The 17,326-nt window shown below is 41.7% G+C and overlaps 1 protein-coding gene across 1 annotated transcript in view; it reads left to right on the top strand.

Moving 5' to 3' along the window:
* The window catches only part of LOC147414533 (chloride channel protein C-like), a 76,165-nt gene that overhangs the window by 8,307 nt on the left and 50,532 nt on the right, over positions 1-17,326 (top strand). Inside the window, exons 6-11 of the mRNA XM_086472767.1 lie at positions 1,061-1,304; positions 4,610-4,804; positions 10,254-10,351; positions 13,824-13,924; positions 14,409-14,580; positions 16,182-16,353. Of these exons, the coding sequence (XP_086328893.1) occupies positions 1,061-1,304; positions 4,610-4,804; positions 10,254-10,351; positions 13,824-13,924; positions 14,409-14,580; positions 16,182-16,353 (982 nt within the window). The remainder of the gene's footprint in view (positions 1-1,060; positions 1,305-4,609; positions 4,805-10,253; positions 10,352-13,823; positions 13,925-14,408; positions 14,581-16,181; positions 16,354-17,326) is intronic.

The raw sequence follows: 17,326 nt of genomic DNA on the forward strand, positions 1-17,326 counted from the left end.
ATGTTAAAAATACTCAAGTGTTTTGTATGCTTGTTGACTTCAGCTAGTACTGAATGCTCAGCGTTTCTGCAGATTACCCCTGAGGTCTCAGGTGGCACATCCAGAGAATGCAAGTTTTATAAGCTGGTGAGCCCTTGTGGTTAGTGCATTGTATCCATCAGCATCACCTCAGTGTCCTCTGCAAAGGCTGGACTTGAATCTAATTTTCCAAGGCAGAATTCAAACATAATTTTATTTCCTCTTTCTATATCCTTCCCTCTGTTTCGCAAGCTGTGGCCTTTCTTAAAAATGTAACATTTGTCTGATGCAGGCTGTTGTTTTCATATAATGAAATGGGTGCTTTGGAAAGAAAATTAGGTTGTGTGTGGGAAAATAAATAATAGCTGATGTTTAAAGGAAGACTGTCCATTAATGCCTTTCCTTACAACACTAATTATTATTATTTTTTTTTCTTTTCTTTTTAAAATTTTTATTTTCTTTGCTGGAGCTGGCTCACGGTGCAGATCTCTGCCATTTGAGCTCCTAGGGCAGCTTACAGCAACAGAAGCTTGTTGCTCTTCGAGCTGTATGTGGGCGCCCTACCTTTACAGGAGGGAGACAAGGCATCTATGTTCCCCGTGGGTTTCTCGGACATTTACAGACTGAGGCAGCATGTTGAGCCTACAGGCTCTGTACTCTCATTCTCTGGTGAATCCCAACCTTTCTTACCCTTTTCCCCTGCAGTTTCACCCCTGTGACTGCACTGCTTCCAGGGTGTGAAGTGGCACGTCTGCCTGGCGTTGGGCCGGTCGGTGCTAGCTCTGCAGCTCGCCGGCGTGACGCGGCGGTCCCCGTGTGATGTTGTAGCATTGAGGGTTTTGTGAAGGCCAGAGGTCAAGATGGACCCATCTGAACTCAAATCCTAGAGATGAAAGGCGCTATAATAACCCTGAAATAAACCATCAGGTGTATCAATTTAGCCCCATAAATCCAGCTTTGTTAGGAAGCGATGTTTATGGAGGTTTTTTGTTTCCATTTTTTCTCCCTGTTACCCGAATTTTGACTCTTCTACCTGTTGCAGGCGCAGTTTCATTACGGCTGGTGCGGGAGCAGGGATAGCTTCGGTATTTCGTGCCCCCATCGGCGGGCTGTTGTTCACGTTAGAAGAAGTGTCTTCGTTCTGGGACATCAGGCTGGCCTGGCAAACCTTCTTCTGCTGCTTGATGGCCACCTTCACCACGGATTTGCTGTCCTCTTCTCTGTATGGGTTTGTTTACAGAGGTCATTTTGGATTTTTTGAAGCAGAGAAAAGAATTCTGTTTTGGGTACGTACTGTGCGGATATGGGAGGAAATAGATGCAGGGGTTTGGGCTTGTCTCTTTTAGCATTGCTGCTGGTGGAGTGGTGGGGAAGGGGGTCTGAGGAGAGGAAAGAATGGTATATGTACAACTATCAGATTGGTGGGTACAGCTGCTGCCTTCACACTTTACATCTGGTTATCACTTAGATACAGGACAGAGTAGGTTTGTTCTAAATTAAAGCAAATAGATAGATGAAGCATCTACTGTTGGCTTATTAGCTAATCATAGAAGTTAAGATAACTTTCTATATTGGTGCTAGGTAGGAGAGGGATACTTTGAAGTAAAGGAAAAAGCAGAGAAGCTCTTGAATAGGGTGTCCTCTCCTTCTGTAGTTGGCTTGAGCTCTCTGTTGTTGCTGCAGGCATTGCTGTGCTGTGCCCCTGTTCCTTGGTGCTTACAGATTAAACATTTGAAAACATGTAATCGCTGTTTGTTTCTGGTTGCGCAATGGAGGTGACCTTCAGCCTCAGCTACCTTTACTTTATTCCTTCCAGCACGACACAACCTTGATCTTTGACCTAAAAATTGTTGCTTTTATTATCATGTCTTTTGCTCATTTTTATTGCAAGATGATTCAATAGCTATGTGCAAGAATCACGATCTTCACTTCTTGCCTAGATATCCTTCTTTGTATTTGCCTTGAGGATCAGTTAGAGAGCTAGAAATAAAATCCTGGTCTTCTGAATCCCAGTCCACTTTTTGCTACTAAGTGAATTTTTCCTAAGGTAATTCCTTGACCGTTTTCATTGATCTCTGAATTTCTTCTGGCTTGTATCTCTCTAGCAATGCTGAAACCAGAGATTACGGTATTTTCCACATGGAGCCATGCCTTGATTGGGAAAATGGGTAGCATTTATTGTGTGCATGCTGCCTGATATAACGATTTTGCATATATTATGCAAAAGTATTTGGGGTGTATTTGCTTTACCACAAGTTTAGGGCAAGCAGAGAAGACATTGGTTTTCAACCCAAATCCTTTTTGTGGACCACCTCATAGTGCAGTCCCCCGAACAGTTGCAGTGACACAACCAAGAAGATAAAAATCTGTGGCAGAAAGGTGAGACTACATGGAGAGGGAAGAGGTCAGGCCTTCTGAACCCAGATTCATTGCTGAAGCTGAAGGATTGTGTAACGAACAGCTGCATGCACAGGGGAGAGCAGATTCGCTTCAATTGCTATTTTACCATAAGCATTGCTCTTTTAACACTCCTTCCAGGATGTTTTCTGAAAAGAGCAGGACATTCTGCCTCCTTCTGTCTTCTCTTAGTGTCATTAGAAGGAAAAGCTGGCTAAAATTACTATCAACATGACTTCTGGCAGGGTTCGATAGTTTTTGGCCTGCAATGTAGTACAGATAACCAGAAACATTTTCATTTCACTGAACGCAGGGCTCAGGGGAAATTTTGCTTCTTTCATGTTTTGTGGCATTAACCAACACAGTTTACAGTGGATAAACTCTGAGTTGAAAGCTTGTGGGTTATGTTTCTCAAGAAAACTATTTGTTTTCTTTAGTTTCACTCTACCTAGCGTAATGTTACAAGGGGAATTTATTGCACTCTGGGGCATGAGATTTTTCAGGAAGCTTCACTTTATTTTTACGTAGACCATTGGATTATTTGTGAAGGTGAAACTTGCTCTGTAGGTAACAGATTTTTCTTGATGACTGGCCAAAGCCTGTGGTTGATACAACAACAAAACCAAACAATACACTGTGTCACCTTTCATTCCCAGCATGTGGAGCACTCACTTGACTTTACCTTTATTGCCACACACATGCGGTGTAGTGTGCATATATTACCTTAAAATAAACATCTCGGTATGTCTTTCCCTTAGGAAAAATGGAGGTGGGGAGAGAAAACCATAAAACCATGTATGTCAATTTTCTTGTTTTAATGCAGGGTTGGAATTAAGTAGAATATAATGCAAGGTATTTGGGTCCTGCAGTAAATAAACTGGAATTTTTCTACTTCAAATTAAGCTGCTTCTCTCTGAATTTCAACATCTTAAACATTAGATCTCTTTAAATCCTTTGGAAAAGGATGGATTTTGTTTCAGCTATTGGTAAAAATAGCATTATGAAAGTTTTGCTTAGTATGTACAGTACCTACGTACGTGGTGGTTGTAGTTCTGATTATAAGGCATGATACAGAAGTCTCTCCCTACGAGTGTTCCCTGCAGGTGTTGGGCTTCTCGTGCCTGGGAATGGTTGCTGGGATTCTCCCTCTTCCAGACCCAGTTTTTCAGTCTGCAGCGCCCTGTGGACCAACTCTTCAAGCTTGGCTGGATTTTGACCCTGGCATCTCTTCTCTCGGAAAACACCACCGGTGTTTCGAACGGCCGCCCGGTGGATTTGCTGAAGGCTAGGCTAGTTGTAGCAAGAACAAGAATCAGATTAAGGGTTGAGAAGAAGAGGAGGAGGAAGAAAAAAGAGTTGCTCAAGCTGTTTAAGGCTGCTACCCCCAAGATTATACCAGTTTAGGGTTTTGGGGTTTTTTTTGCAGGCAGCCCTTACTGCTTCTTGCCAGGTAGCTTTTTGAGCATTCTGTCTCTGACAAAAAGCTGTGTAACTCTAAGCCTGGGCTAAGGAAATAATATCCTTACAGCTTTTAATAGAGTGCCACCGATCTGTGGACCCCTTTTTGTTGGCTGGAAGATAAAATTAAAACATGATATTGCTCTCGTCCTTGTTGCCTGTTGAGGAATCAAGCAGAAAATTCAATTACTGTTCCAGCTGCCAGATTGTATTCTGCTTTTGTGATTTGTTCCATGAATTGATCCAAATCAGCACCAATTTTCACAGTTTTACTTAAAATTATTTATGAATGATCTCAATGCACATGGATGCAGAGTTACACTTCATAAGTGAACTTTCCCAAATTATGACAGTGATAGACTGTCATAATATAGACACAGTGAGCAAAGCTCTGGTTCAGCAGAGTCTTTTGAAGCATTCATTAAAGTCAGTGTGTCCTGTTATTTGGATGTAACCTGAAGTGCTGAGTGCTTGTGGAGCATCAGAGGTTTCTGCTATTTGTGCCAACACTAGAGTCTACCTGCTGGTTCCAGTCCTGTGAGGTGTACAAGAAGAGGACACCATCTCTCTGGAGATCAGTTTAAAATTAATTAACTGAGCTCCCTAAACCACAAGGAAATATTTATTTTCTGTATAGAAATTACTTTGTGGTGTCAGGTTTTGTGAGAGAGGGTGCAGTATGTCATGTCACTGGCAGGATGCTCAGAATATTTTTTTTCTCCTTTCTTTGACTCAGGTTAAGAACCTGCTGGACATGAACGTCTTGGTCTTCATTCCGACCATCCTTCTTGGAATGCTTGGAGGTCTTCTGGGAGCTCTCTTTGTTTCCCTAAATATAAAGATCAATAAACTACGTATGCAGTTCTTTAATTCGATTCCAAAATTATCCCTTAGAAAAGCAAGCAAGCTGTTGGAAACTGTGCTCATCCTTGTAAGTAAATAATCCAGTTCTCTTGATTCTATAATATTTACTGTGGCTAATGAGGGCAGGTCATAAATCGGCTGGATGGAAGAGTGGATCTCACCTGCTGGTACTTGATCTCATGCAACAGAGGGCAGCAAACATGGATTTCCATAGTACATAGAGGTATTTAATGTTGGTGGATATGTAAGAATGGAGAAGACTTTTTTTTCCTGTTTTTTTAATGCTTTAACTATTTTACCTGTAGAGTTGCTCTCCCACTGCTGCTCTACTCTGATGATACTACATCAGTTATGTCAGTGTGCTTTTGCGTTTATTTGTGATCTATGCTGTCGCAAGTAGGTTTCATCCATTTTTCTCCACTTTTCCTTGCTAGTGATTGGTCCTCTCACTACCTCACACAGCTTGCTCACATAGCAGAACCAGGCGGACATCCTCCTCCACACCTCTGCACCTGGGCGCTTTTTCAGCTGTTACATTGAAAAGAGCACTTAGGAGTTAGGAGACTATTACCATAACTATATGTAATTTTGCCTCAAGACAACAAAGGCGATCTCTACCTGTTGTGAGAAGAATAGATGCATGAAGAATAAACATTGTGGAGGGTTTAAAAGGCTATGGATAGGTACAGAAAAACTTTCTGGAGCTAACTATGTATCTGGAGTCCATTATCCCTAGTTGTTACTGGTGGAGGTCAGCCTGGAGCTTCAGATGTCCTGATAAGGCACGATGGGGCTGTTTTACCTCTAGACGTTGGAGTTTCCATTTGGCATTGTATGGTTTTGGGGAGGGTCACGCCATTGGAACAAAAAGGGTATAGACAAAAGGTTCCCCTGTTTTGAACATTTTCGTAATTTTCTATTTTATGCTTTGGTTATAACTTCGGTATGTTGTTAAATGTGGAGGAAAGAAACCCGCAGACCTTTTCTACTGCACTTTTAGTAAATTGTGCAAATTTGGGTTTCTCTGCAAGTGAATACCTGCTTGTCATAATTTTCTTTTTCCCAGTGTTTTTGAGGATGTGTTTCTGAGGAGTTTTCAGATCTTTGTAAGTGTTGAGATGACCTTTCTTTAGGGAAATTGGTGCACACTAGAGCCCCTTTCTTCTGCCCTCTCTTAGGCAGACTTGCCGGTATATGTTATGTATGCCATGCATGTTTTTTCATAGAATGGTTTGGGTTGGAAGGGACCTCAAAGATCACCTAGCTCCACCCCCCCTGACATGGCAGGGACACCTCCCACTAGACCAGGTTGCTCAAGGCTCCATCCAACCTGGCCTTGAGCACTGCCAGGGAGGGGGCAGCCACAACTTCCTTAGGCAACTTGTTCCAGTGTCTCGCCACCCTCAGGGTGAAGAACTTCTTCCTTGTATCTAGTCCAAACCTGCCCTGTCCCAGCTTCCAACCATTATCCTTCAGTCTATCACTGCAGGCCCTTGTAAAAAATCCCCCCCTGCCTTCTTGTAGGCCCCCTTCAGGTACTGGAAGGCTGCTATAAGGTCTCCCTGGAGCCTTCCCTTTTCCAGGCTGAACAAGCTTAACTCTCTCAGCCTGTCCTCATAGGAAAGGTGTTCCAACCCTCTGACCATCTTGGTAGCCTTCTCCTGGACTTGCTCCAACAGCTCCATGTCTTTCTTGTGTTGGGGGCTCCAGAGCTGGATGCACTACTCCGGGTGGGGGTCTCACGAGAGCAGAGGGGCAGAATCCCCTCCCTCGACCCGCTGGCCACGGTGCTTTTGGTGCAGCCCAGGATACAGTTGGCTTTCTGGGCTGCGAGTGCACACTGCTGGCTCATGTCCATCTTTTTATATATACTGTTGTATTCTTCTTTCCCTCCTGGATAATGCGTTGTTTAATTGTAGACTCATGGGTTGGCCATATAGATGCTCTCCACCCATCATCCCAGACGTGCCTTCAGCAGCCTCTACTCTGAGCCAACAAAAAGACATAAGCTTCAGGGAAAAGCCATCACCTTGGCTTTCATCAGCAACCTGGAATGATACTGGGAGGAAACCACCTACTTTTTTAAATATGAGAGGGGAAACTTTTGGAGCTAAAAGTGTGAATAACCATAGGTTGAAGCACATGGTCAAGTCTTTGCAAGCTCTCCACAGATTGATGCAGAGGTGCGCATGATTCCCATAAGTTGCACTCTTCTTCCCCTCCATAGGGTCAGAAAGAGTACGTTTCATTTAGTCCTTGAAATCTTTGCATGCTATGGCAGTCCAGCTCCTCCTCCTCGGCCTAGTCCTGCTCATTGTTGCTGGGAGCAGCATCCTGCTTGTTGGCTTCTCTATTGGCACATCAGAGGTGAAATCCAGTAGGAGGAAGAGGAGGAGGAGGAGGGATCCCTGTGAACAGACTGTGCTGGAGAAGGTCCATGCCATCGAGGACAACTGGATTTTAGCTCCTCTTAGTGGCAGGCTGCCAGCTTTCCAGTTTGCAGCTGTGTTTGCTCAGCTTCTTGCTGAGGGGAGGCACCCCGAGGAAGTTCACGTGAAGGTTTTGGCTTCCATGTTTGAAGGGAGTGGGTAAGGTAGGTAGGGAAAATGGGTTTTCTTAGCTCTAGGGAGAATCTTCCCACTGCCCAGCCTTCTTTCGTTGTGCTACACATTTGCTCCCAGGTCTTGCAAAGGATTCAGGACTTTCTGCTGTTGAGCGCTGCAATGAGACATCCTAACAAAAATCCGGTGCTCAAACCAGCAGGTTTTATCGAATAAAAATCCAGTTTTCAAACCAGCAGGATGAGGAGAACAGTCCCATGTGTGACTCCCGTTAGTCCTGTGTAAACTCCACTGTTTCCAAAGGACCTGTGTTTGTGAGAGTTCAGGTTTGTAACAATTCTTATTTTAACAATTTGGAGCCGTAGCTCTGTGTTTGACAGCTGCTTCGCCTCCTATTGGGAAAAATTTGGCTTTCTCATAGTACATTACAAAAACCTTGCATAAACTACTTAGGCACATTAAAAAACACACAGTTCCTTATTACTTTTCAGAAAAAAAAACAAGCCACAACATAAGCCAGCAAGACCCAGTATGTTAGAAGATACTATAGGATTAAACTTACGATCAGCTAGCAAAGATTTAGTGTCAGGCATAAAGAAAATGCTTCCTAAGAGTTATTTTACATTGTTTAGGAGTGGTGACTTACTGGCTCCAAAAGCTCATGGAGCCATTAGCACCTTGCCAGATCATACCTGAAACTGTGAGAACAACATGTGTTTCGTAGGGCTGTAGTGCTTACAAGGGCTTTTCTCTTTATGCATTTTTGTCTTCATCCCATATTTTTTTTTAAAATACTGGTTTTTTTACATTAACTTTGTAGCATGAACTCTTGTTCAGACTGTTTTTCCTTTTTATTAGCTCTAGAAGATCCTGCTCAGGTCATAGTCCTCATTTTATTATAACTTGGCAAAAAAAAATGGCAGGAAAGAAACTGTTTGATCTGAGGGAGAACCGTACAATTCCCTTTTTTTTTTTTTTAATAAACTCACATAATCAGGCAACTGAAAGAAACTATGTCACAGTGACTTTAACCAAAAATAATCTTGTATAAACCAGTCTGCATTTAAACTTGGAAAGAACCCATGACAGTATCTTCCACACCCACAACATAACCCGGAGTACCATTCCTTTGACTGGAATTGAATATCTAATCTTCAGCCCATAGATTAGGCAAAGCCGTCTTCCTAAGTGCCCTTCTGCCCCTTGGCCTGCGTTTGCTTCTCCTCAATTCATCACCTTTCTCTCTGTGAGGAAATCACAACGTAGATAATGTTTTGCCAAGAATCTGGCAAAGCTATCTTTCTTTTTCTATTTTTTTTAATCACGTTGACTAATGCTTCTGTTCCAAAAGCTCAGTGTTTCCATGGGCAGGGTGGACAATTTAAGGATGTACCGTATATAGTTATATATTAAGCTGTCAAAACTTTAAAAGGTTACTTGACAGGGTTTTATTTTTTTCTACCTTGCTGTGAAGATAGGCTACTGCTTTAAATATGTAGCCACTGGCTCCAGCCTAGCTATCCTTCTGGCTCCCTTTGGAATTTGGGGCTTTGGCAAAAACTTGACCTGGGTTTGAACTGTCCCGGAGTTAAGTTTTCAGAAACAAAATCTGACCTAAGCTTTGTGAAAACTGAACTACTCCCGGTTTCATCTCTCTCTTGTAGATGCGCTCTGCCCATAAGCTTATAATCTTTGAGATAGAGGGAAACAAGGGCTTGAGATACGATTGTCCGACAGGTCATCACAACTGCACCCAGCAGAATCTCAGCTTGAGGGTTTCTATAAATATGCAACCTGAGCTGTTTTATAACAATCCACAAGGTGCATGAAACCTTGTGCTTGGAAAATATATTGTTATTGTGATTCTGTGTTCCAGTAATTTTTCTCTAGGTGTCTACTGAAATATTTTCTAGATCTTTCTTTTTTGGGTGTATCTTCATTAATTTAGAAATGTAAGTTGATCTCAACTAAGATAAAAAACTTAACATTGGTTTTGAATGAAACATAACTATGTTTTATCGAACTATGTTGTTGAAATATGTGCATAACTGAAGTAGTCATCTCATGTAAAAACTTCCTTTGCTTTTGGTGAATGCAAAGCAGCCAGTGAGAACACCTTCTGCTGTGCTCTATTTCAAATGTTTTTGGTTTCATTCATGTTTACTTCAAAACAGGTACATGGAAAACTAGTAGAAGGACCTGATAAGGTCTCTTCATCCATTTGAATTGCAATGTCTGCGCCTCTACTGTATAGTATGCAATCTGCTTTAGGTGTTATAGCTGTCTAGTATTGCTGGGATGTCTAGGAACTTCTTTCTGTTGATTAACTGAATATTAGTCCTTTCATAACATCCTCCTCATAAGAGAAGGGAAGCAATAAGTTTGCAAGTTAAAAATGAATCTTTATCTGCTCATACTGACCAGGGGCTTCAAATTTGCACAAATCAGGAAGCAATTTAAACTGAAGCAGTGGATTGTTTTTGACACACAGCATCATTTTAAGTACCAACCAAAAAACTAGGTCATTAATGCAGGACATGCAGATGCTGAGCCCTTGCTGTGCAGCAGTTGCAGCCTCAGGCTGGTAGCCTGCAAGGAGCTCTGGTGGCCGTGTCTGCACCGAGCGCCTTGGGGCATGGCGGGGGGCGCTGGGCGTGTGTAGAGTGTCCCACAGGCTGCGAGTCTTTCTGGAGGTAGCGGTGGTCAATGGTGGCTACGGAGTTGGAGGCCAGTTACCTCATCGCAGCAGTCGAGTCCCTGAAGTTAGACGGGATGAATCTGGGCCTTAGGCCTTGCTTATGAGCAAATGCTGGTCTTCTGGGATATGCGGGTGAGACACAAGGACAATTTCCTTGTGGGAACTGCTGGCACTAGTGATTTTAGATGCTTTTCTTTCTGTTTTTCACCTGTCTCTATATCTCACAGTAGTCTGTTCACTAATTTTAATGCCTGCAGGTATGTACGACGACCGTTACAGTATATTTACCGTACTTCTTTCCTTGCACTCCAGTCATGAGCGTGAGAAACTACCAGCTGAGAAACAACTCAGACATGTAAGTGGGGAGAGTCACCGGGAGCATATCTATGTAAATGCAGTTATTAACCATTTCTCTCCTTGTTACAAAGGTTTGAGCTGAAAAAATTCAAAGGTGCATCAGAGCTGAATGTTTAAAATGAATGCATGTAGAGACAAGCATCACACTTAATCTTTTAATCATTGAAATTCAGTCACACTTAAACTTTTCAGTGAGAGGCATTTGCCATCATGTCAAATTAAAGAGAAAAAAAGAAGAAGAGAAAGAAAGAAAGGAAATAAAAAAATGAAAAGAGCCTGAAACATGGCTGTATGTATCACACAAGTGCGTTCTCAATTTAGAATCCAAACTTTGCTTTAGAAGCTGTATAGGCCTTACAGATAGGTATATAAGCCTATAGGAGACAGGCTGTGCTTTAACTGGAATGCTGGAACTGAAAACTGATGAAAACCCTTTGTTATTCTCAGCTTCTGTCAGCTACTGTTGGCTGAGGGACATGATTTGATCAGTCCTCTATATAAGAACACCAAGAGGTAACACATCAGAGGCGCGTGCCACTACAGCACAAACTGTCATACAGGGACTTAAAATGACAAATATTGTGTTGATAAAGAGACAGGGAATATGTAGCTGAATGGCTAGGGATTTTATGGGTGATCCAGTTGAAGAGATCCTTGAATCTGATACAGGTTTTGCAGTTCAAGTGTCTTTCTTGAGAAATACCTATGAGGAATCCGGAGGAAGTAGAAAAAGAATTGCTGAAATTGAGGTTAAATGACAGCTTGATTTCACAGTCATTGCAAATGGTCGCTACCACCTTGTAGTTTTACAAATTCATAGATTTGTAAAATTTATTAATTCCTTCTTCCAAGTGGTTAGCATCATATATATTGCATAATACGAACTGTAAATAATGGATAACTTGCCATTGGTGACTGGACTCTGAACAGCTTATTTAAGTATATAGAAAGCGGACGTACTTTCCTGTTCTTGCCACCAATTCTAGACTGTCATTTGACTTGCGATACCTGGTTCAGTATTGTTTGCTATAATATGTGTTTACATATTCTTTACAAAAGCAAACTTTGTCACTTAGTAGCAGGACTTGGTGACTACGGCTATTTGGATTGCCACAGGATGGCCTTTTTCCTCATCCTGACATCCTTTTATATTTTAAGGACTAAATGCTTGCAAAATGTTATTTTTCAAAACAAAACTATTTTTGCTCTAAAGGAAAAACATCTGAAACCACGATAATTTCACGGCTTTTTTTGTCTGTCTCTGAATCAAAAATAGTCAGGCTGATTCAACCTAGAGGCTAAACGCTCTTAGTGCCAATTTTTCATTTGGTGTGGCTACAAGTTATAAAGAGTACATCCTGTTGAGAATGGATAGATCTGAAGGGAATTAAGCACCAAATTGTCCTGGACTTCGCAAGGCCATGCATATGCTGAAGGTAGTGATGACATCCTAAGCTTGTAATAAGGTACAAGACTAAACGTGGAAAAGCAGCTTGTTCACTGTTCTCCTGTCAGTAGAGGTCTAAAAAGGGAATAATGATTGTAGTGATTAGGATCATTTAGATTTGGCTCATCTCAGTGTAATCTGAGATTCTTAGTGCTCCAGAAACAGGTAAATATCATTAACCTTTGGAGATCCAACAGGTTAGTAACAGGCACCCTTGCCGCTTTAAGATGTCCAACAAGAACCATGTAACAAAAACAACGTGAGCGGCTTAATTTTGTCTTTTGCACTGATCCAACTCAGTGAAGTCTGTGTTTTTTCTCTTAAACTGTGACAGTACAGGAGGTGCAGCTCCAGATGGGGCCGTATGTGGCTATGCCAGTAGGACAGTGCTTCCTTCTAGCATAGCTTATCCTCTTAAATTTATACTGGAGCAGCGCTTTCAGTAGCATTTCATAGCACTTCCAGCAGGCCTTGATATTCCTGGGAGAAGGAGGAATAGGAGGTCGTGGGGAGGCAGGAGAAGGAGGTAAAGAAGCAATGGGCTGCTTCCATTAGCAGGTCTGAGGACAGCACGTGTAATCCGTCAGCGTACGGTGTGGCAGCACAGTCCTCCCATTGGCACCAGGGAGAAATCTGTCTTCTGCTAAAGACACTGATTTCAAACAGAAAGAGTTAGTGGTACAAAACCCTGGGTGTAAACAAGTCCTACATCTCCATTCTCTGTGCTTTGTTCTTCTTGCTCAACCATGTATTTTAATTGTAAAAAACCTTTCTTCTGTTGTTTCTCTCTGTTATTTTGGCATTGCTGCAAGCTTCAAATTGCCTCTCGGCTGTGCTGTTTTTTGTGTGCGCACTCCTTTAGTAAAGACGTTTGTATAGCACTTGAGGCTTTGCTGTAAGTGGGTTACACAATCATATGATTTCTAAAGCAAGATGGAGTAAATCAGTTTTTTATTTTTTTATTAACCATTATGAATTTGGAATATATTCTTGTTTGAGTGGTTGGATTAATGTAAAAAGCAAATACAAGATTGGGAAGTATCTTGTGTTCCTTTGGTTGCCAATCTGGGGTCTGGAAGAAATTTTCGTGCACTAGATATTGGCTGCATTTTACATTTTCCTTGTAGTTCCAAGCAGGGATCAGGTGAGTCAAATACCACAGATCTCCTGCTCTTTGTTCCAGAAACAGAGTTCCTATTGTTACCGTTTAGGTTGTGGTGATGTCCAAAACATGCCAGGTGCTTTCCAAGCTGGAAGAAGGAAGTCGTACCTGCTTGGAGAGTGCAATTGCTCCAGATGACAGAGATTGAGAAAGTGTCCAGGAATAGTAGTGCTGTACAGAAAGGCTGGCCATGGTCAGCATGATAACCGGCAGACTCAGTTGCAAGATGTTGAAACAACTGGTGCCAGTATTTACCGAAGGACAGCTTTAAGAATGTGTTGGACAAACATCTTTTAGGTGTGGTTTGGGTATAGCCTGTGCTGCTGTGGAAGAAGAAACCTTTAAGTCCTTCCAGCTTTCCATGGCGCTCTCCTGTGCAAAGCTCTCTGACTGCAAATGCATCTCTCGGCGTGGGATGCTGTGCTTACCCACTGAAGTGTTTGTCAGGAATGAGAAATTTTTGGTCTGCTAATCCTCTTTTGTAGAGTTACAATGAAATGTGTGGACAAGGGGATCAAGGCCATGCTGGGCATTTCAATCAGATTTTTTCTTTTTCCTGTCTTCTGATTTTTAGGCAGTGTGATGTGATTCCTGGTTTTGGAAATTCTGGGTTTCAGCAGCAGGAGGTTTATGCAGAGGAATATGAGCATGAATAAACCAGATGTATTAGTTTAGTAGAATAATTAATAAACTGATCTAGTAAACTAGATTTATTAGTTAATAAAACAACTTAATTGGGAGATGTAAGGGAAAGCAGGCTTTTTGTGTAAAATTTATATCTAATAGACACATTCTGCCCAGGCACTAAGGTAAGTTATATTAATCCATTTAATAAATGTTGTTTTGTTTTTAATATTTAAGCATAAATCAGTTCAAGAGGGAAATTTCAGAATATAGCTGTTCATCAAGCACATGGATTGGTCCAGATGGAGTCAGATATTCTAATCAAACTTTCAATCAAGGTAAGGGGAGCTAAGTGATTGATACCTGGAAACAAACTGAGTTAATGTAACTTGAGGTGATATCCAAGTATATTTCTCATAATGTAGTAATGTAGTGCTCCCTTTTGAGGGATATATCAGAATCAAATTCCATATTTGAGCCAAATATGCTGGGAAATTCCTGAGTTATTACCTCTGAAAGGAATGGGGAAAGAGTCCTGTGCAGTAGTATAGTTGCCTGCCTTTGGCTGAAATGGCTGCAGTGTCTCCTTGTTTAGGTCAAGATTAACATCACACAGACCAGACTGGAAAGAACAAATGCTCCTTGTTTTCCTGAAAGTGGCCCAGATGCTGAAGCTGTCATGTAAACTCCAATTAACTGATCTATGTACTTTGCTGAGTTTTTTAATCAGGTTTAGGCAAATGAGAGCTACTGCAAACTGTATTTTTGTAAAGGATCCTTGAATGTTTTGTTGCTCTCCACATCTCTTCCTCTGTGTTGCAGCTGCTGCGCTCCTAGTTGAAAATGGGAAGCAAGGGATCACGTATCTGTTCAAACGTGGGACTCATGAAGAGTTTGGATACACGTCTCTCTGCACTGCTTTGGCATTTTATTTCATCCTGAGCTGTTGGACGGCAGGCTCTGCTGTTGCCAGTGGCCTGGTTGTTCCTATGCTGTAAGCTTCACCCCTCTTGGTTTGAGCTTCCTGTACAAAAGGCCTGTGTTGAGTAGCAACAATCTGAATTGTAAGCTGAAAGCTTGGCAATAGCAAAGCTATAACTGCTTGGAGAAGGTTATATAGGTGGAACAGGATGGTTTGCTTGGAAAGAGATGCTAAAATTGTGGAAAAGAATGAAGAAAAATCATCTGAGAATAGCTGTGGAAGGGCCATAGCCTGAACTGTGTACTTTCCAAGTATAGATCACTTGAATCCTTTGGGGACCCACTCTCGGCTGCTGGCTCCATCTCTGTAACTGTAGAAATATGGTTCAGGTCCAGACTTTTCATCTGTTTCTTATGCACATAATAGCCTGAATCTTAATCTTGGACATCAACACCCTAGACTTTGGAGAAAACTGGAGTTAGGACTTTTGCTGTACTTTTTAGAAAGCTGTGGTAGACTAGAGCAAAGTTCTTAACAGTAATATGGAGAGGTTTAATGTTCAGCAAGCAAGGAGTCGTGGCTGGAGAGTGGGTATCCAGCATAATGCAATTTAAATACTGAAAAAATTCTAAAGAGATAGCTGTGTGTACAGCCTTCTGCCTTTGTCCTACCCCTCAGTATTCGCCTCCTATCCTCCCCAAACTGTTGTCTAAATCAGTTTTTAATATGCAGTGTTTGCTGAAACATGGCATACTTGGCTGAATAGATACAGAGGGTCAAGTCTGTCAGCCAGTACCTGTGTTTCTGGCCTGATAAACTAATTTTTATAACCATTCTAGAACTACTAGAACTGCATCCATCAATAAAATGAATCAATTGCATGAATTAAATGGTAAAAAGTTGTGTAACGGTGCAAGATGATGCTCCCCAAGTCAGATAATATGTATCATATATATATATATGGCTATTGTATAAAGAGTAATAATAATAATTCACCATTTCTGGAAGGCAAATGTCTGTACAAATCCAGTTCATTGGCTGATGCTTGAGTCTGTATGTTTAATTCCTTGAATATGGAAAGAAATGCTGTGTATCACACCAGCAATTACATGCCCAACTGTGCTAAATTTTGGGTTTGCGTTTCAGTGTGGCATATGGTTGGTTTGAGGACTCCTGGGTTCTCTTCGTAGCTGCATTCCTGGTTAGCTTTGGGCAGGTCATTAACACCTATTACTCCATTTTACCCATTTGTTGTATGGCTGTAATATTTTACTTGCCAGGTTTATGGGGCACAGGTAGACTTAATTCTGAGAAACTACATAAGGCTGGAGCTCTAGAAGTGTGGGCTTTTTACCTGAAATATCCCAATGTGCATGTCTGTGACCTGTACTTTTGGCTGTATTCCTGTGAGGGTCATTCTCATTGGCTTTGAAGGACATTAAGACAGACATGCAATAGTCCTTTTTCTTCAAAGTATGGTAAATCTGGCAGTTTCATGCTAGCGATTGGTACTAAGTAAATGTTCATACTAAGGAAGGATGCTGGAGCTTTTCTTGGGAAAGGAGTTGCTAGAGAAGTTGACAAAATTAATCTGGGATCGGCAGAAGATTAGAAGCATTTCTAGAAAACACTATTATTGGCAAAAGGATTGCTCTTTTTCTTCTTGCATACAGGTACACAGGAGCTTTGTATGGCAGGATAATCGGTTTGATCCTTGTTTCCATTTTTGGCATTCAAACTAATGAATATGGAGCGTGGATTGATCCAGGTCTCTTTGCTGCCATTGGAGCTGCCTCCTTTTTCAGTGGTGTGTCAAGACTAACCATCTCCCTCACTGTGATAATGGTAAGTATGTTAAGTTTTTGGGTATTTGTGTGGCCAAGGTTGAATTGAGCTTTTGCTGCTGCAGCTGAATGAACCACAGGTCGTGTCCCATGCACGTTGAGCCACAGAGAAATAAATCATTGGCCTGGCTATTTCTAGCTTGCCTGAAGAGGTTTTTTCCTGGGACCTTTTATTTGTGAAGTGTAAGTTTGGAAAATACACTTTAACTGAGAAATCTGACTATCTGTTTTCCTATTTTTTCAATTTTTGGGGGTTATAGAATTGATAATGGCATCAGTGGTTTACAAATACGAAACCAGAATAATATATCTTTTGTTTCTTCTGGATTACAAAAAAGTAGTAGATCACACTGCTTGGCTTGTGGATTGACTTCTGTGGGGGCTGAAGGCCTTGTGTAATGCACCTTTTTATGTTGGGGCTGAATAGGGCCTTCTGGATGGAGTAAGTGAAGGATTTGCAGTAGTATAGGCAAGTGATGCATTGGGAAGCCTCCCGGCTCTCTGGTAAATTTACACCTTGTAGATTTCAGAATTTTGGGATTCACTTGTAACACATTTCATATTTCTGTTTCCTGCCCCACTCCTTTTGTAACAGAACATTTTGAGTCTGCGCTACAGTACTTGCCAGGCAAGGCTCTGAAAGCTAAAGGACTGGCAAATAATACTCTTACGATTAGAGAGGATGTTCTTTGCTCTCCCTGGTTGCAACACCTGGGGATGGTGAATTGTAAGGCGCAGCTGAAATTCTGCTTAGTCAAGAGAGAAGTGATGTTGAGGTCAGAGGCAGGAAGCTTTCACCCTTCCATGGCAGGACATTCAAGTCCTGTGAGTGTTGCTGCGTGTGGAAATTTCACCCATGACTAAACCCAGTCTTGGCTGCCCGGCTGGCGTTGCCCAAAAGGATCTCATTAAAATCTTTGCAGATGTGAGAATTCACTCGAAGTGACCAAACTGGGATTTTCCCACCTAGTACA

The sequence above is a fragment of the Leptosomus discolor genome, chromosome 13 (assembly GCF_034619465.1).
Source record: "Leptosomus discolor isolate bLepDis1 chromosome 13, bLepDis1.hap2, whole genome shotgun sequence".
Classification (NCBI taxonomy): domain Eukaryota; kingdom Metazoa; phylum Chordata; class Aves; order Leptosomiformes; family Leptosomidae; genus Leptosomus; species Leptosomus discolor.